At 46.9% G+C, this 19295-nt stretch overlaps 2 protein-coding genes across 2 annotated transcripts in view; one reads left to right on the forward strand and one right to left on the reverse strand.

Moving 5' to 3' along the window:
• Positions 1-8321, reverse strand: part of TBC1D10C (TBC1 domain family member 10C) — a 37815-nt gene extending 29494 nt beyond the window's left edge. Inside the window, exon 1 of the mRNA XM_061609527.1 lies at positions 8303-8321. The gene's annotated coding sequence lies outside the window, so the exon portion shown is untranslated. The remainder of the gene's footprint in view (positions 1-8302) is intronic.
• Positions 8322-8435: 114 nt separating this feature from the next.
• On the forward strand, positions 8436-17181 carry PPP1CA (protein phosphatase 1 catalytic subunit alpha). Its single transcript, XM_061609532.1, has 7 exons — positions 8436-8711; positions 11412-11543; positions 11921-12151; positions 12792-12896; positions 14697-14920; positions 15489-15623; positions 16777-17181. The coding sequence occupies exons 1-7, from the start codon at positions 8657-8659 to the stop codon at positions 16885-16887; spliced, it is 993 nt and encodes a 330-aa protein (XP_061465516.1). The 5' UTR covers positions 8436-8656; the 3' UTR covers positions 16888-17181.
• Positions 17182-19295: the final 2114 nt, after the last annotated feature.

Consider the following 19295-nt stretch of genomic DNA (forward strand, 5'->3'; position numbering starts at 1 on the left):
TTACTCTTACTCATTTTTCAGACCTCTTTCTGAAGTAAAGGGTCAAATCTGTAAAAACATTTGGAGCAGCCACATTAAAAGATAAGGGCAGGGTATTCCAGGCAGGGGGTTGCCAACCCTGCTTGGATATGGATGTCTTTGCAGAAGAACCCTAGTCAAGGTTTACCAACAGCACAGTCCAAACTATATCTACTTAGAAGTCAGTCCTGTTGAGTTCTATGGGGCTTAATCCCTTAGTAAATGTGTTTAGAATTGCAGCCTTCAGGAGCCTCCATCTTTACTCCCCAAAGCTCCCATCTAACATCTCCACAACACTAGGCTCCTTTGTCTCTGCTGTGGCCTTCTGGTGACTGCCCTAGCCTGAAGGCACTTAACCCTTCTTGCTGAAAGCAAGTAGGCTAGATTAAATGTTCCCTACCCAGGCTCATATATATAAAAGATAAAAGATAAAAGGCATTTTGTCAAAAGTATTTTTGTCTACATTTTATACCTCATCCTTGGTTTTCCAAGCTTGGCATGGAATGCTTCTGATACAGAATTAATTTGAAATGCTGCATATTTATTATCATAATCATCATATTCAAAATAAAAAATATATGTACCGCCTTCAAGTTGATTCCAATTTATGGTGACCCTATGAATAGGGTTTTCATGAGGCTGAGAGGCAGTGACTGGCCCAAGGTCACTCAGTGAGCTTCATGGCTATGTGGGGATTTGAACCCTAGTCTCATTTTGTTCTCACAACAACCCTGTGAGATAGTAGGTTAGACTGGCCCAGGCAGGGTTATTTAGTGAGCAAAAATGATGCAAATAGGATCTCTTTTAATTGTGCTATCGACCTGCTTACTTCCACTCTGACTGGGGGATCTTGCAGCATGGGGAACAGATGGGGGCACATCTCAGCTGAAGTTCACCCATATAGGAGCATTATCTCTTGTTTATTACAGAGACGCCTGTTGCAGGTTTTGCTGCTGAGAGCAGCAGTCAGTTAGTGCGGCCACTTGAGTTGATCCTGAGGAGGCAAAACTAGAAAGTGAGGTTCAGAAAGGAGGCCCTGTGCACGAGGAGGAGGAGGGCATGAAGCAGTGCCAGTTGCCCACAGCCACATCTGCAGAACAGCAAGTACCATGGTTTGGCTTTGAGAAAGCTTGTACATTTGTGAGCCAGAGTGGGAAAAATGTTGTTGTACGATGCAATTACTGCCTTCCAAGGATCAAAAATCTGAGATCAGCTGTTTCCTCCTCATCCAATGTGAAGAAACATTTTGAGGTAAGCCTTTGTCATGCTGGTCCTCAAAGAGTGTCCATTGTCTACTTATGTTTAAATTGTGAAGTTCCTCTTCCATTTTTTCTTGGATTCATGCTTTGTTCTTCTTCCTCAGAGGGCACACCCTGAGAAGCTGAGAGCAATTGAAGAAGCAATAAAGGCAAGGAGACGTGGCCTTCCTGAACCAATGCATGACACCCCTCCTCCCAGAATGCTGAAGCAGCAGCAGACAACCCTTGAGAGGTGGGGATCTGGCAGGGAGCCTGTCACCCAGAGCAATCTCGACAGGAGAATCATTGATTTCATTGTAGAGGAGACATTACCACTTCAGACTGTGGACAAACCATCATTCATTAATCTGGTTTGCATTGGACTCCCCAAAGATCTCACCATCATATGTGCCAAGACTCTGAGAGACAGAATTGAGAAGAGAGCATGCCACATGAGAGGAACTCTTGCAAACCGAATGGGTGCTTTGGCATATATAGCAACCACTGCAGATTGTTGGACCAATGGCAAGAAGAGTTACTTTGGGGTAACAGCCCACTGGATCAACCCAACTACCCTGAAACGTGAGGTCGGGGCCTTGGCTTGTAAGCGTCTGAAGGGGAGCCATACATACAATGTCCTTTCAAAAGCACTGCATGATGTACATGTGCAGTACAGGATCCACAACAAAGTTATGTGCACTACTACAGACAATGGCTCCAACTTTGTGAAAGTGTTCAGAGTTTTCATGGCCAAAGAACCAGTGGAAGCTGCAGGCACCAGTGACGATGATGGTGATAACCAGGAGGAGGAGGAGGCTGAGGTGGAGTTTGTGCCTATCTGTGAGATCCTGGACACAGGACCTGAGGCAGAGGAAGAAGCTGCAGACTCAGGAGAGGATTTTGTTTTACCACCACACCAGAGATGTGCTAGCCACACCCTCAACCTTGTGGCAACACAAGACATAGAGGCCATGCTTTCTGACTCCTCCAAAAGTAGTCTTCTTGGTCCTTTCAAGAAACAGTTTCGTTCCTTGATGGGAAAGTGCAGCAAGTTGTGGTCCAAGCAGAACCAGTCAGCCCAGATTGCTGAGTATATCCATGCGCAATGTGGTGTGTATCTGAAGGTACCAAATAAGACCAGGTGGAATTCCACCTTTGATGCCTTGAAGCAACTACATGAGCTCCTGTCAACTGTGCCACTAAAAATGCATGCCATAATGGACCGCTGCTCCTTGTCCAGGATCACAGCTGCTGAGATTGAAGTGGTACAGGAATACACAGAGATTATGGAGCCACTAGCCCAGTCCCTAGATATCCTGCAACGGGAGAACGGCATGTTCATGGGGTATTTGCTACCAACGCTCTGCAATCTGGACCGCAAGTTAGAAGGACTGGAAAACAAACCTGAGAGGTACACATACTGTTTTCAGCTGCTGAGACGTGTGCGCGAAGCCCTAAGAAAGCGGTTTGCAGCTATCTGGGAGGACAAGAGGCTTCTTCTGGCAGCCTGCCTACACCCTCGCTTCAAACTAGATTGGCTGGAATCGTGTCAGGCCACCACCCATACCAACAAGTAAGAACATTAGGGAAGCCCTTTGGGTGGATTACTCCTAGGGAAATGTTGTCTCAAGGGAGGCATCAGAGGGCTTAAGGTGGTAGGCAGGGACTGGGCCTTTTCTTCCTGGGGCTCCTCATCACAACCTTGGGTTGCTGCAGGTAATCCTTAAGGGTCTGCTGTGCTGCCCCATGAGTGTGGTGACTTGGTCACCTTCCTACCTTCCATATCATCATCCACAGGCTCTGGACCCTGAACCAGGGGACATGACAAGCATCAGGAAATGAAGAGCAGATGATGGTTTCCTAACATATATGTGTTAACATATCCTCTCTCTTTCTTAGATACACAATGGAAGCCTTGCTGAAAGCTGAAATAAAGATGGGTGTACTTAATGAGGACAGTGATCAGTCTTCAGATAAAGACCAGGAAGGAGATGACTTAGAAGATGACTTCTTTAACTTTCTGCCCCAGGGCAAGAAGTCAGCAGTGGACACTGATGAGGAGGAACTGGTGAGGTACCTGAGGTCTCCCAGCAGGGAAGTGTCATCACTCCATGGCTTTCCACATGTGCTGCGGTGTTTTTTGCAGCACAACACAGGCATGCCTTCAAGCGCCGCAGTAGAACGCCTGTTCAGTACTGGTGGCAACATAATGACTGTAAAAAGACATTCCTTGTCTGACATGCTCTTTGAGCATCTTGTTCTTTTGAGACACAACAGAAACATATTATAAAAGCATTTCAAGTGTAAAATTTGATTTCAAGAGTTGGGGTATCTTCATTGCTTGGGGGGATGTGAGATTCTGTTATGCCATTATGTTAATCTTATGGATATTTTTTTTTATTCTACTACCCCGTGTGTGTGTGTGTGTATTTTTAATATTGTTTTAGGCTTCTTAGATATGCAGCAGCCAAGGCCAGCACCTTGTAGGAGTTTTTTTTAAAAAGTAACTGAAATGTAATTGTAGTGATTACTTTTGAGAAAAAGTAAAGTAATCAGTTACTTTCAGAGCAATGGCAGTTGTAACGGTAATTACTACTTTTTTTGGCCAAGTAATTGTAACTGTAATTTATTACTTTTTAAAAGTAATCTTCCAAGCTCTGGAAGGAACTGGCTGAAGAACTCTCAGAACCACAGTCTATTATCTGTGCAAAATCGTGGAGGACTGGTGAAGTGCCGGATGACTGGAGGAGGGTTAATGTTGTCCCTATTTTCAAAAAGGGCAAAAAGGAGGAACCGGGGAACTACAGACCAGTCATTCTAACATCAATCCCTGGAAAACCTCTGGAGCAGATTATAAAGCAGTCAATATGTATCACTGAACACTAAAGCCAGGATCATTCAGACCATGGTATTCCCGATCTCTATGTATGGATGTGAAAGTTGGACAGTGAAAAAAGCAGATAAGAGAAAAATAAACTCATTCAAAATGTGGAGGAGAGCTTTACGCATACCATGGACTGCGAAAAAGACATACTGGGTGTTAGAACAAATTAAACCAGAACTGTCACTAGAAGCCAAAATGATGAAACTGAGGTTATCATACTTTGGACGCATCATGAGAAGACATGATCTACTAGAAAAGACAATAATGCTGAGAAAAACAGAAGGGAGTAGAAAAAGAGGAAGGCCAAACAAGAGAAGGGTTGATTCCATAAAGGAAGCTACAGACCTGAACTTACAAGATCTGAACAGGGTGGTTCATGACAGATGCTTTTGGAGGTCACTGATTCATAGGGTCGCCATAAGTCGTAGTCGACTTGAAGGCACATAACAACAACAATTGTAAGCACCTTGAAGACAATGCAGTGATTACTAGGAGCCAACATGGATTTATGAAGAACAAATCCTGCCAAACTAATCTTATCTCGTTTTTTGATCGGGTAACCTCCCTTGCAGACTGTGGGAATGCTGTGGACATAATATATCTCGACTTCAGCAAAGCTTTTGACAAAGTGCCCCATGATATTCTAATTAGCAAGCTAGCTAAATGTGGGCTGGATGGAACAACTATCAGATGGATCCACAGTTGGCTCCAGAATCATACTCAGAGTGCTTATCAATCGTTCCTTCTCACACTAGGCAGAAGTAACGAGTGGGGTACCACAGGGCTTGGTCCTAGGCCCAGTGCTCTTCCACATTTTTATTAATGACTTGGATGAGGAGGTACAGAGCATGCTTATCAAATTTGCAGATGATACAAAATTGGGGGCACATGGAAGACATACCATGGAAGACAGAAACAAAATTCAAAGGGATCTTGATAGGCTGGAGCATTGGGCTGAAAACAACAGAATGATATTCAGCAGGGATAAATGCAAAGTTCTACACTCAGGAAAAAGAAACCAAATGCACAGTTATAAGATGGGGGATACTTGGCTCAGCAATGCGACATGTGAGAAGGATCTTGGAATTGTCATTGATCACAAGCTGAATATGAGCCAACAGTGTGATGTGGCTGCAAAAAAGGCAAATGCTATATTAGGCTGCATTAACAGAAGTATAGTTTCCAAATCGCATGAAGTATTAGTTCCCCTCTATTCAGCACAGGTTAGGCCTCATCTTGAATACCGCGTCCAGTTCTGGTCTCCGGACTTCAAGAAGGATGCAGACAAACTGGAACAGGGTCAGAAGAGGGCAACAAGGATGATCAGGAGACTGGAAACCAAGCCCTATGATGAGAAACTGAAAGAACTGGGCATGTTTAGCCTGGAGAAGAGAAGACTGAGGGGAGATATGATAGCACTCTTCAAGTACATGAAAGGTTGTCACACAGAAGAGGGCCGGGATCTCTTCTTGATCAATCCAGAGTGGAAGACACGGAATAATGGGCTCAAGTTGCAGGAAGCCAGATTTTGACTGGACATCAGGAAAAACTTCCTAACTGTTAGCGTCATACAACAATGGAACCAATTACCTAGAGAGGTAGTGGGCTCTCTGACACTGGAGGCACTCAAGAGGCAGCTGGACAGCCATCTGTCGGGAATGCTTTGATTTGGATTCCTGCATTGAGCAGGGGGTTGGACATGATGGCCTTACAGGCCCCTTCTAACTCTACTATTCTATGATTCTATGATCTGGGGACACACAGGTTGGGAAAGGCTGCCAGACAGCTCCTTAACAGGGCTCCTGAGAGAGGCTTGGAAAGTAGCAGGGATGCCCTCAGGTTATGGCCTTGTGTCCTCTCAGCTGCTCCCTCTATAGCAGCCTTTCCCAACCAGTGTGCCTCCAGATGTTGTTGGACCACAACTCCCATCTTTCCTGATCATTGGCAATGCTGTCTGAGGCTGATGGGAGTTGTGGTCCAACAACATCTGGAGGCACACTGGTTGGGAAAGGCTGCTCTATAGGAATACAGGAAGCTGCCTTATACAGAGTTAGACCATCAGTCCATTTAGCTCTGTCTTGCCTACACTGGCTGGCAGCAGCACTCCAGGATTTCAAACAAGGTTCTCTCCTGCTCCTACCTGGAGATACTGGGGACTGAACCCTGGGGACCTTCTGCATGCTAAGCTGGTGCTCTGCCACTGAGCTATGGTAGAGAAAAGCCAAGCTTCTTTCCCTGCTAGTATACCTGCAATACCACCCACTAGGGGACATATTTATTATTTTATTTTATTTATTGGTACATTTATATCTCACTGTTTACCCAAGGAACATATATGGTTCTCTCTCCTCCCATTCTATTCTCATCCTCACAACAACTCTGTGAGGTAGGCTAGGCTAAGAGTGCATGTGATGACTGATCCATTAGTGAGCTTCATTGCTAAGTGGGAATTTTCCGGTCTGAGATCCGACATTGCAGCCACTACCCTGCACTGGCTCTCTGATACAACCTGAGTACAGCTAAACTGAATACCAATATATGACAAAATCACTGGTGAGCAGACAAAACGGAAGTTCCCAGTGGTCACCCCCATTTCTCTTCCCTGGCACTTGAAGGACTCCAGCTGATACGGATCATTTGAGATCAGCCAGTGACAAATGTGTTTGCATTGCATTGCTCCTGCCTCAGCTGGAAATCTCTCAGACCAGCCAAATGCATAAGACTGAATCTCTGGGGAAGGGTGCATTACACATAGTCCCCAGTGGTCTGTACATAGTGTCATGATTTGGATCTGAGTCACTACTGCATGGGTGAGCAGAATAGCTGCAAGCTTTGTGCTTAAACAGGAACTAGTATAGCTAAAAAGAGTTTTTCCACAGCAGGGGTAGCCAACGTGGTGCCCTCCAGATGTTGTTGGACTCCAGCTCCCACCAGCCTCAGCCAGCAAAGCCAATGGTCAGGGGTGATAGGAACTGTAGCCCAACAACATCTGGAGGGCACCACATTGGCTGCCTCAGTTCCACACAGTGCTGTAATTGCATAGACAGAGACCTCAAGGGGTGTGTGTGATGTGCCACTCTGAGAATATACAAGTGACTGCTACAGGAGCCATGATTTTCCCTTAATGCAGACCAGATCAGGGGGGTTATGTGTACATTTCAACTCAGTAGGAAAAGCGCAGAAGATCCTCCGTGGCTGAAGCTCTGCTTATGGCCGGAGTTCGATTCCAACGGAAGGAGGAAGTTGAATCTCCGGTAAAAGGGGTCGAGGTCCACTCAGCCTTCCATCCATCTGTGGTCGGTAAAATGAGTACCCGGCATATGCTGGGGGGTAAAGAAAGGCTGGAGAAGGAACTGGCCATCCCACTCCATATATACAGTCTGCCTAGTAAACATCGCAAGACTTCACCCTAAGAGTCGGAAACGACTCGCACTATAAGTGCGGGGACACCTTTACCTTTACTTTAGGAAAAGCCCAACTAGGCTAGCTTCACACATTCTTCTTCATGTGCTAATTTCCAAACGGAAGGCACTTATCTATAGGCATTAACATGCACCCACATCTAGATTATCATGTGCACGGATCACACATGTGGGTTTTTCATTCTGTGTGTACAAGAACAAAAAAGGTGTAACTGCCACATGTGCACGTAAATGGCTAAATAAACAACTTCCATATAGGGATTTTGTAAAATGTTAAGCAATAGCCTGCTGTGCACACAAGTCTATAGGCAACTACCACAGACTCAGGTTCACCCTCCCCTCCTCTTGACAAGGTGTCCTTTGGGTCCAGCCACTTGTCCCTCAGAATTGGGGCAACTAACATGCAAGTCAAACGGAAATTTTAGTACTAGCAGAGTCTCTGTCATGAAAAGCTACTTGGAGAGAGGTCAAAGGCCTGATTTGTACTCAGTGGCACGCCACATCAATGCTTCGTCTTGGAACAAATCATTTTCATTGAGTCTTACTCTTCCCGTCTCTCAAATGTAGAAAAACAGGGACTAGCCTCATAGGGTAGTTGGGGAAGTATACACTCTGGAAAATGGCTAACTGGGAGGCTCAAAGTTCTGGCCGTTTTGGATAGTCTCTTTACCCAATTTAAGGAAGCTGGTATGACTAGAACTGGCAAACATTACACTTTTCCCTGAAGTCTTTCGTACTACCTCCTCAGTCTTCTCTTCCTGCTCCTCTTCCCGCGGCGCTCTTTGTTGGGAGAGGGCAAGGCTGGCGCAATCGCAGGAGAGGCTTTCGCTTCTGGTCCCGCGATGATCCCTCCAGCCTGTAGGTGGTGGTGGCGACGGCGGCCGACGGAGCCTGTGCGCTCTAGTCTTCTCTTCTTCCTCGCTGTTTTCGGCGGAGGCTCCTTGGCCAGAAGTAGAAGACAGACAGCCCTGCCCCTGCTGTTTGCCTGCGTTAGGACCACCGAGTAAGGCAGGCGAGCGGGCGTGCATCGAGAGAGAGAGAGAGAGAGAGGAACTCAGGCAACCGAAGCTTCCTCTCTCTCCAAGCGTGCCGCCATGTCGGACGGCGAGAAACTCAATTTAGATTCCATTATCGGGCGCCTCCTGGAAGGTGAGCGGCTAGGGCTGGGCACGCCATGAGGAAGCCTTTGCGTTTGCCGGCTGGGATTGGGATGGGAGCAGCAGGGACTGGGGTGGCGGTGGGGAGCCCAAAGGGAAGTGTGCGCGGGGGCTCCTGGCTGCTTCCCGACCCTCCTCCCCCGGCTGGAATGCCGCTCTTTGCGGGAATTCTCACGGACCCCAGCTGCACTTCTCTAGTGTGTGTGTCTGTGCGTGTGCGCGCACCCACCACTTGGTGGGATGAATTGAATTATTTTCGCGTGAAGGCGCGTGCGTGTGTGTGTGCGCGCGCGTGTTTTTCTTTAGGTATATAATAAAGGTAAGTTTTACGCGGATGAGATGCCCCTTACACTTTTTCCCGCCACCCTATTGTACTCAGATCAAAGAGGATTTAGGTGAGGTGGGGGGGTTACTTCTGTGGAGGAAGTAGCATTTCTAATCCGAGGTAGTGAGGATTGTGTTGCCTCCCAGGAGCTTGCAGTTAGTCCCGTGGAGGACAAAATGAAGTAAAATGTAACCATGGTTTCGTGTATTCGCCCTTGGTTAATTCTTAGCTTCCCTCCTCCGCAAAATCGATGGCAAGCGTGTGCTCTTTTTACCCGATATGTGACTGGCCGGTTGCGGTTCCAATCTCGCCGCTACCGGGGTGGGTGGGGGAGGCCTTGATAAGGATCGGGATTCTTGGATCCGAAATGGGCAGCCTGCAGGATGGAGGCTCGGCAGTGGGATTGGTGGACGGCTGCGAGAGAAGGGCGTGTCGATGCCCTTGGGTTTTCCTAGCGTGCGGGGGGGGGAGTGGAGGGTTTCTTGCGACGTAACCCTAAGAATGACGGTGATCGAGCCCGATGAAGTGATCGGCCTCAGTGCTATAAAGGCGCCGGGTACAGGAGAGAAGCTGTTCCTCTTTTACGAGGCAATCTTGTTTCGCCTTGGCTTTGCTTCCTTGATAGGTTCCGTGGGCGGGGTGGATTGCAGGTGTTAGCCCACCTCCAGCCACGCGCCGGGGAAGACTGTGCGGCGCCCAGCGGTGTTGAGGTCACGACCTGCCGGGGCGGGGCAATTCCGTAAGCCGTCTAACCGGCTCTCTCCTCCCTGGCTTGGGCAGGCGGTTTTAGCCTTGGTGCCACAACCAGAGGCTCCTTTAAGGAGCTTGTCCCGGTCTCTGCTGCACACAGCAGGAAAGAAGGTACATTGAAGTTTAGGATTAGCTGTCCAGGCTCTTCCTGGCCCAGAAAGTTTTTCAGCAAAAACAGCAGCCCATGTCTAACCATGTTTACACAGGAGTAGGCAAGAGGCTGGGGAGACAGGTGTTCTGACACAGTGTGCAGGAGGCATTTTCTTGGCCGTCTAGCTGTATGCATCTGTCCTGCTGCCCTGGGGTTTCATTTTTGCTGTGATTAACCTGAACACCACTTGGTGAGGTGTGATGTGTCTATTCCCATTGCACAGATGGAGGACAGAGGCTGAAAGAAAGTGGCATGTACATAGGAACAGGCGGGCAGAGTCAAGCTTGCTTAGGTTTATCAGACTCTGCATAGGCCTGTGCATTGGATTTGTCCAAGGCCTGTGCTTGGTATACTAGCATTAGTCAGAGTTGGTTACTTATAGGAAGTTGCCTTATATCACATCATTGGTTCCTCTAGTTCAGTATTGTCTATGCTGATTGGCAGCAGCTCTTCAGGGTTTCAGAGGGTTCCAGCCCAACCTGCAGCCAAGGATTGGACCTTAGGACCTGCATCCAAAGCTGATCCCATAAAAGTGATGTGGGTTTTCCGGAAAACTTTAAATTAGAAAATGTTCCGAAACAATTCCTATGCAAAGTAGGAGAATTTGCCTCAGGAAATTTTCTGATGCCCTAGAGAGTGATTAATTTAGCATGTTTATTTTAATGGGATTTAGTAAACAACATTTCAGCTGGTATAGCACAGGGGGGAGGAGAGCCTGGCTGGGAGTCCAGAGTCTGTGAGTTCAAATCCCCACTCATATCTGTTGGGTGTAAAGGGCCAGCTAAAGATCGCCCCCACAGGGAGTGGCTCAGGGGTTACGTGCCCTGCCACCTGTGCAGCCGTGGGCAAGCTGCATAGTCCCAAGGAGCCCAGTTGCCCCCAGTTGGCAGTTGCGGACAAGGAAGGGGCTGGCTTGTGCAGCTGTGGCAAGCTGAGCAGGCCCTAGCCAGCTGGGAAGGCCTAGCCTCAGTGGGAGGCAATGGTAAACCCCCTCAGAATACCGCTTAGGGTAGCCATAAATTGGGATTGACTTGAAGTCAGTCCATTTCCATTTCAGTAAACAACATTAAAAAAATTAAAAACTTGCAAGCTTGCCTTATTTTACATTTACCATTGTCATCCATACATTGTTACTAATGAAACAGAAAACGTTTTGTGGAAAAATAAAGCACTGGAATGTTTTTGACCCCACATCATCACTGTGGTCTACCACCGAGCTACAGCCCTGTCCCAGAGAACTACCCAACTGCTCTTGCTATTCCCGAGCCAGGAATGCAGTCCTACCTGTGGCAGTGTGGTGATCGCCATGGCATGGAGGGGAAGTACATGAATTTGGACCTGGCACCAGGACTTTCACTAAAGAGGAAAGCGTTGGGAATATTTCTGCAGGGAGAGGGGGAACTGACATGATAGGAAGGATGTGGTGTGTATTGGAAAATGTCATCTGGCATGTTTTGGTTTTCCAGTGCAAGGCTCCCGCCCTGGCAAGAATGTGCAGTTATCAGAAAATGAGATCCGGGGCCTGTGCCTGAAGTCACGAGAGATCTTCTTGAGCCAGCCCATCTTGTTGGAGCTGGAAGCCCCGCTCAAGATTTGTGGTATGTTTCCATCCATTGTTTCGTACAGTTGTTGTCTATAATCACACAAGAAGGATAAATCTGAAATGTATCCAAATAACTTTGTAAACTGGGGATGCCTAGCTCTCTCTGTCTCCCTCATGCATCTTTATATACATCACACCTTTATTCATGTACAAATGCATTCATTATGTTCTGCCACTTCTGCACTGTTTTTGGAGATTGGTGGTAAGTTGATGCTATTCCTCTTCCTCGGAAGCGCATCGGATCTGCATTTGTACCCTCACTGGTCCCTCTCTCCTGCTGAAACAGAGAGAGGAGTATATTGTGATCTGTTTATATAAACTGTCAACGGTTTCATCAGCATCTCTTCTGTTGCCAACTTACCCCCCTCCCAGGCGACATCCATGGGCAGTACTATGATCTGCTACGACTCTTTGAATATGGGGGCTTTCCCCCAGAGAGCAACTACCTCTTCTTGGGTGACTACGTGGACCGAGGAAAGCAGTCGCTGGAGACCATCTGCCTGCTGTTGGCCTATAAGATTAAATACCCCGAGAACTTCTTCCTGCTGCGTGGGAACCATGAGTGCGCCAGCATCAACCGCATCTATGGCTTTTATGATGAATGTGAGTGCCGGGCTCCTAGCTAGAATGATGGGGGTGCAAGTATGGTGGCTGCGGGGAGACTTTCACATAGGACGGGGATGTGGCACCTTAGGCCTGGGGGCTGAATGTGGCCTTCCTGTCCGCTGTGCCCGGCTCTCGGGACTCTCCCTGGACCACGCCCCACTCACCAGGCAACATCCCTCCCTGGCCATGCTTTGCCTTTTGAGTTTTTTTGGCCTGGCTGGAATGTATGCTTGAACTCTGAAAATGCCCCTTGATTCTCTGGATTGGAAAATAGGGTATGTGCATGTGTGTTGAAGCTAGCCTACTGTACAAAGTTCACATTTGCATTGACTCCTCCAACTGCTTTTTCTTCTGGGCCCATCCACCGCTGGCTTGTGGCCCTTGGAAGGTTGCCCAGAAGGAAATGTGGCCCTTATACTGAACAGTGTTCCCCACCCCTGACCTAGAAGAACATGGCAGTATTTGGCTTGGAAAGGTCTGTGTCCCACAACTTCTGTCTGTCCTGACTGGGCGGCTCTTCTTTCTCTCCCATTCTCCCTTGATTCCAGCCCCTTAACTCACAGGAATATGGCTACTCAAAACAGCCCTCTCTCTCTCCCTCTCTCTTCGCTAACCCTCCCCCCCCCCCGGTTCGCAGGTAAAAGGCGATACAACATCAAGCTGTGGAAGACCTTCACAGACTGCTTCAACTGTCTGCCTATTGCTGCCATAGTTGATGAGAAGATCTTCTGCTGCCACGGAGGTGGGCCAGCCCAAGAAAAGATGAAGATTGGGTTGGAGGGGAGATGAGCAGAAGCTGCTTCTGTTGCTTGGCGTGTGCAGGGTGTGCTAAGCACCAGCTGAGGTTGCAGTGGTGTGGAGCCTGTCCAGTGGCTTGCAAGCTGTGTTACTGGAGACAAACAACAACAACTGCAGCATGCCGTGCCAACAACTTGCTGGGGAATTAGGTGCCTTACTGCATGTTGAGCTGGTGCTCTTTCTTGGGAGGCAGAATAAAATCTGGGAAACATTTACGTGAATGGAAGCAACATACAGATTTTCTCCAAGGGTTTTGTTTATTTCAGATTTTGAAATGAAGGCCTTTTCTAGATCTGTTTTGATCCTCAGTAAGAGCACCAGGTCCCAGCATGTTTGGCAGGGGTGTGCAGGATTCAGGCTTGCAGGATTTCCTTTGTTTGCTTTTTTATTGGAACCACAAAGTCCAGTAACTGGAGCCAGGTGCAAAACAGAGGCTGCTGGCAGAGCCAGCTATCTCCTCCGCCCAGCGAGCTATGCACTGGATGACCTTCATATGCAAGTACAAATTTACATCCGAGTTGCTGCAGATAAGGAATTCTAACGCACACAGCTCTAAAACAGTCCAACAGAGCTGCAGAAAGACCTGGTTAATGGCAATATTCATACTTTATAGGTGGGGAACACTGGGGCTGAAAGACTAGTAATTAGCAGAAAATGGCAGATTTTTTTGTTTAAACTAGCCTTTCAAAGGAACAGCAAATCATGTCTGCACTCTTAAGCATAAAGGCTCATTTTACATTTGGGAACATAGGAACCTGCCTTATTCCAATTTCAGACTATTGGTCCGTCTAGCTCAGTCCTGTCAACACTGATGGGCAGCAGCTCTCCAGTGTTTCAGACCAGGGACATTTCCAGCCCTACTCAGAGATTCCACGTGGAACATTCTGCATGCAAAACACGTGCTTTGCCATGGCTCTACAGTCCTTCCTTAAGGGCCACCAAAGCTCAGATGTTTGCAGTTTAACCATAGATCAGGCAAGGCAATTTGCAAAGCCTGCAACCTCTGTTTGTGTGTGCGTGCGTGCACACTCTTCTTAATGAAGTAGGAGCCAGAACCACTACTCTCATTCTTACAAATCATCCAAAAGTCTACCATCAGACCTCAATCTAACTTTTGCCCACCCTTGATGTAGGGTACTTAATTCCCTTTCATTTTTCTTTTTCTGTAATTTCCTGTTGCTGCATCTGCCCCCACCCCTTCTCCTTGCAATGGGACAGAAGTAAAGTAGCGGTGGAGGGATTGTTGAATGAGTGTGTGTGTGCACAAGGGGGGTTGGGGTGGAGCTGGAGTGCTTGGAGCAAGGCTGTGCAAAGAGAACCCAAGGAGTTACTGGGAGACTTTCAGCATAAGGGAGGGGATGCCTGGATTATGTAGGTATAAGCTATTTCAGGGAAGAGCGTGTGTAGGGGCAGAGGGCCGGCCCTACTGTTAGGCAGAGTCCGGCAGTTGCTTTGGGGAGCTGATTTTGGCTGATGTAAAAGAGCAGTGAATTGCTAGGTTTTTCTTATTTATGTTGTATTTTTAACTGCAGGACGGAGGAACTGCAGGTGTTTCTGCACTTTTTTGCTTTCGACACCAGAATAACTTAACTGACTTTAAGTACTATACATCTTGGTTGAGGATAGCCATTTACTGCTTTCCCTCAGAAAAATGGCTTGAGCCAGCTCTGGCAGGGGGTTGACTGGGCACCACTCCCTTGCCTTCCCTTGGCAAGTCTTGACAGTATTATCCCTTGTTTTCCAGGACTCTCTCCTGACCTCCAGTCCATGGAACAGATTCGGCGGATCATGAGGCCCACAGATGTGCCTGATCAGGGTCTGCTTTGTGACCTCCTGTGGTCCGATCCTGACAAAGATGTGCAGGGCTGGGGCGAGAATGATCGTGGGGTCTCCTTCACGTTTGGCTCAGAAGTTGTCGCCAAATTTCTGCACAAACATGATCTGGACTTGATCTGCCGAGCACACCAGGTTGGGGCACAGGGAGCCCTTGAAGAGGGGAGGGTGTCCGTGGGATGTGCTGGGAGTGAGAGAGCTTCAGAAGAGCCCTCCTGCTGGATCAGGCCAGTGGCCCATCTAGTCCAGCATTCTGTTTGGGCAGTGACTGAAGTCTGTGGGGAGCCCCCAAGCAGGACCTGAGTGCAACAGCACTTTCTCCACTTGTGATTCCCAGCAACTGGTATTCAGAAACATTATGTCTCTGACAGTGGAGGCAGAATATAGCCGATGTGGCTAGTAGCCACTGATAGCCTCATCCTCCTGTATAGCATAGGTGTGTGCTATTCATGGGCTGGGGAATGCAGGACTGGAGCTGGTGGAGAGTTTGAGGGGGGGATACTGTGCTGTTAATTTTTTTTTAAAAAAGGATCAGTTTCTCCCAGTCACTGAAATAGTGGGGAATTTAGTTCAAAGGCTGACAGTGAAACATAAAGGCCCGAAGAGAGAGTGGTGGTAGATGGCGCACTAGCTTGAGGTGGGAGTATGTATATATGTACAGCTCCTTCATTGTTCATCCGCCCCTTTCTTTGTCCCCCAATAGGTGGTAGAAGATGGATATGAGTTTTTTGCCAAACGGCAGCTGGTGACACTCTTTTCTGCCCCAAACTACTGTGGCGAGTTTGATAATGCAGGCGCAATGATGAGTGTTGATGAGACGCTTATGTGCTCCTTCCAGGTAAAAACTGTCGAACATAGCATCATATTCAGCTGCCCTTCTTCCCTATTAAACATTGCTCTTCTTTCTTTTGATAGTATGTGGTTTGTAAACAATAGGAGAGAAGCCTTTTTTAAAAAGAGAAAGCTGAGGTCCTGGTGATGCAGTATCTTGTGTTGGATGCTAAATCAAATGTATGGAATCTCAGAATATGAGCACAATTCCCTGGATTTTAAGCATATTGAACAAGTGGTATAAATTATTTGTCCTATTTTTTAAATGGCTTATGTATACCGAATTATTGCAACTGTATCAAGATGTGAACCTACACATAGTGAACTGGGACACCTAAGTAACCAGGCTTTTGAGGTTACAGTAACTTCTTTTTTTGCTTGTGAAACTTCTTTATGATGTTGCATTGGAAGTTCTTGCAGTTAGTTTTGCCCAGCACACATCTACTGACCAGAACTGTAAGCCATTTGTAACTGGAACAAAATTCCAAAAACCATACAGGATGGTAATATATTGTATATTACAGTATTTTAGGCCATCTTTCAGTGTAAATAACCTGCTGAGGCAGCTTATAGTACATCCAATACAATAATCTTTAAACTACTATATGAAACAATTACTTAAAAGAACAATAATTAGATGGCGTATTGTCATTGTAGTTTAATAAAAAAATTAAAACAATGTCAAAATGAGCAGTATCATAAAGCCATCAAGAAAAAAAAACATCCTGGAACAAATAGGTTTTAAGCCTTGTTGAAGGAGCCAGTCACTTCTCCTTGGTAAAGAATTGCATAGACGTGGGGCCATAACTGAAAAGGCTCCTTCTCTCATGCCTGCTACCCTCATGTTACTGGCTATCGTGCAAATGGGGGATCTAAAGATTATTAGAACGAACCAAAATGTCAGTCAAGAGCAATCTTTTGAGTTCTCCAGAACTTTTCCCATCGGGCTGCACCTTTTCCCTAAGTTTTATTTTATTAAGTGCAGAAAATGTGACTTAAAAGTGATTGCTTGGTTCCTCATTTATTACCTCTATTGTTTAGCATTTAAACTGGATATGGAATTTGTTTTTGTAGGGGTGTAAGAGGAGATACTGGACCTACCCCCCAGAATCTAATCTCTTTTCTCTTCTCCCCTTTACCCCTCTCCTTGAAATCTATAGATCTTGAAACCAGCTGACAAGAACAAGGGCAAATATGGCCAGTTCAGTGGCCTGAACCCTGGTGGCCGCCCAGTCACTCCACCGCGCAACTCGGCCAAAGCCAAGAAGTAACTAGTCCAGCCTGCCCCCCCCCAGCTGTAGGTGGGGGCCCAGGCTGTCTTGCATAGCGGTTACACTGTACAGAGGCTGCTTACCTCCCCAGGGCCCAGCCATGTAATTTTTTTAAAAAAATGCCTGAATAAGAATTCAATACCAAAAATGCTGCTCCTCTGGGATTGGGGATGTCTTTATTTTGGGGGGTATTTTTGATTGACTTTTTTGCCAACTTTGTCCTGAAGTCTGCTCCCCTTTTCTCCTGTGGGGGGGGGTTACTACATCTTTTTGAATAAACATGTAAGATTCTTATGTAGCTGCTTCTTTGTTGAACGAAGCTGGGTGTTGAGACAGAATGCTTTTTATTTTGGCCTTGGGAACATGTTTATACACGTATTACACACACAAAATGTATATCCTTTAAGGTTTGGCTTGTGAGGAAGCAAGCTGAAGAAGATTTACCTCCCTAACCCTCCCCCCCCACAAGTGACAAAGGGCAAAATTGAGTGTACTAATTTTGGGAAGAGTATGAGTAAGAAGCAGGGTCTGTTAGCTGTTTGCTTTTACAGAGCAGCTGCGTGGTTCTGCTTGTGACTTGTGGCTTGGAGGATGAAGCAAGCTCCCCTTAGGACAGGTGTGAGGAGACTTTGGCCCTCCAGATGTTGCTAAACTACAGCATGCACGGCCAGTGGCTTGGGATGATGGGAACTGAAGTCCAACATCATCTAGAAGGCCAAAGGTTCCCCACACCTGTCCTAAGGGGAGCCTTAGGAGGTGAGAAGAAGGATACAGACTACTTAGGAACACAAAAGCTGCCTTAGAGGGCCAGACCATTGGTCTGTCCGGCTCAGTACTGTCTATGCTGACTCGCTGTGGCTCTCTAGGATTCCAGTCTGTGTGTGTTCCCAGCTGTACCTGGAGATGCCGGCAATTGAACCTGGGGCTTTCAAAGCAGAAGCTCTGCCACTTTGCTGTGGCTTTCATCTCTTCCCAGGCTGTTTCCTGTATTTCCCTTGATAAAGTTCTCCACCAGCCGCTGATAATCGAAACATTGTATTCTATCCCTCTTGCTTTGTCACTAGGAGTACAGTAGGTCTTCACTATGGCTTTCTGCTTTAAATCTTTCTTTCCCTGGGCAAAGGGAAGGCAGTTTGTGTGTTTTGGTTCTGAGATCTGCCTCCTCTCCAGAACCAAGTAAGAACATGACTGGGTAAACCACTTTGGCAAGGCTGTCTCTGACCCTTGGTCTATGAATCCTTGATCTAGAGGAGGAATGTGAAACCTAAGAGGGCCAAGCTCATCAGCCAAGACATGAGCACAGGCCACAGCCATAATTTTGCACCAGATAAACCCTACTCATGTATATCTCATAAAAAGAGAGACCTACTATTGTGTAGCAGCTATGAAGAAGGTAAATTCCATATTAGGGATAAATAGAAAAGAGTGAAAACAAAGCTGTCGGTCTCATAATGCAGTTATACAAAGTATGGTGTGACCACACTTGGAATACTGTGTACAGGTCTGGGTGTTGCACCTCAAAAAGAATATTGTAGAGCTGGGGAAATCCTGAGAAGAGGACAACCAAAATAAAGCGAGGGGCTGATGTAACGCTCCTATTAGGAAGGGTTACAACATTTGAGGCTTTTTATTTTAGAAAAAGGAGTAAAGGCAGGGCCTGATAGACGTGTGGTATGGGGAAAGTGGATAGAGAAGTTTATCTCCCTCTCCTAACACTAGAAGCTGGGAGTCACCTAGTGAAGCAGAATGTTCAAAAATTCAGGACAGCTTATTTGAACAGCGCATAGTTCTACAGAATTTGCTACCACAGGCTGTATAGTGATAAGCACCAATTTTGGTGGTGTTTTAACAAAACTCATGGAGGCTAAGTCAATCAGTGGCTACTAGCTGGGATGGCTGTGCATCGGAGAAGGTATGCTTTTGAAATGCTAGTTGCTGAGAATTGCAAGTGGGGAGAGGGCTGTTGCGTTCACATGCTGCCTGTGGACTTCCCATAGACATTTGGTTAGCCACTGAGAACAGGATGCTGGACTAGACGGCCGCACATACATTCTTAAAAGCAGGGAACCGGTAGTAAGCATCTTAAAACTCACATTGCCTGCTAAAATCCCTTTGCCAGCACCTCTGCTGCCTCTCAGCCATCTCTGACCCCCTTGCTAGCAAAGTTCCCTTTGAAGGTGCTGCTGCTCGCCTACCAGTGTTCTTGCTTGCTGAAATTCCTGCTTCCATATCTCTGTTGTCCAAATCTTTTTCACTAGCCATCGCCTGTATCTCACCCTGTCCCCCCTTTGCAATGTTTAAATGAAATAGGGGAGAAAAGCTGAGATGTGCAGTAGCAGTCAATGGCAAACCTTTTCTTTAGTAGGGGCATTAGGACTTCTTAGCTCTGAAGATCATTAATGTATGTG

The sequence above is a fragment of the Rhineura floridana genome, chromosome 2 (assembly GCF_030035675.1).
Source record: "Rhineura floridana isolate rRhiFlo1 chromosome 2, rRhiFlo1.hap2, whole genome shotgun sequence".
NCBI classification, from domain to species: Eukaryota; Metazoa; Chordata; class Lepidosauria; order Squamata; family Rhineuridae; genus Rhineura; species Rhineura floridana.

Coding starts and splice junctions, on each gene's coding strand:
- PPP1CA (XM_061609532.1), top strand. CDS start 8,657: ATGTCGGACGGCGAGAAACTCAATTTAGATTCCATTATCGGGCGCCTC. Junction 12,152..12,791: donor CTATGGCTTTTATGATGAAT/GTGAGTGCCGGG, acceptor CCCGGTTCGCAG/GTAAAAGGCGATACAACATC. Junction 14,921..15,488: donor TGATCTGCCGAGCACACCAG/GTTGGGGCACAG, acceptor GTCCCCCAATAG/GTGGTAGAAGATGGATATGA.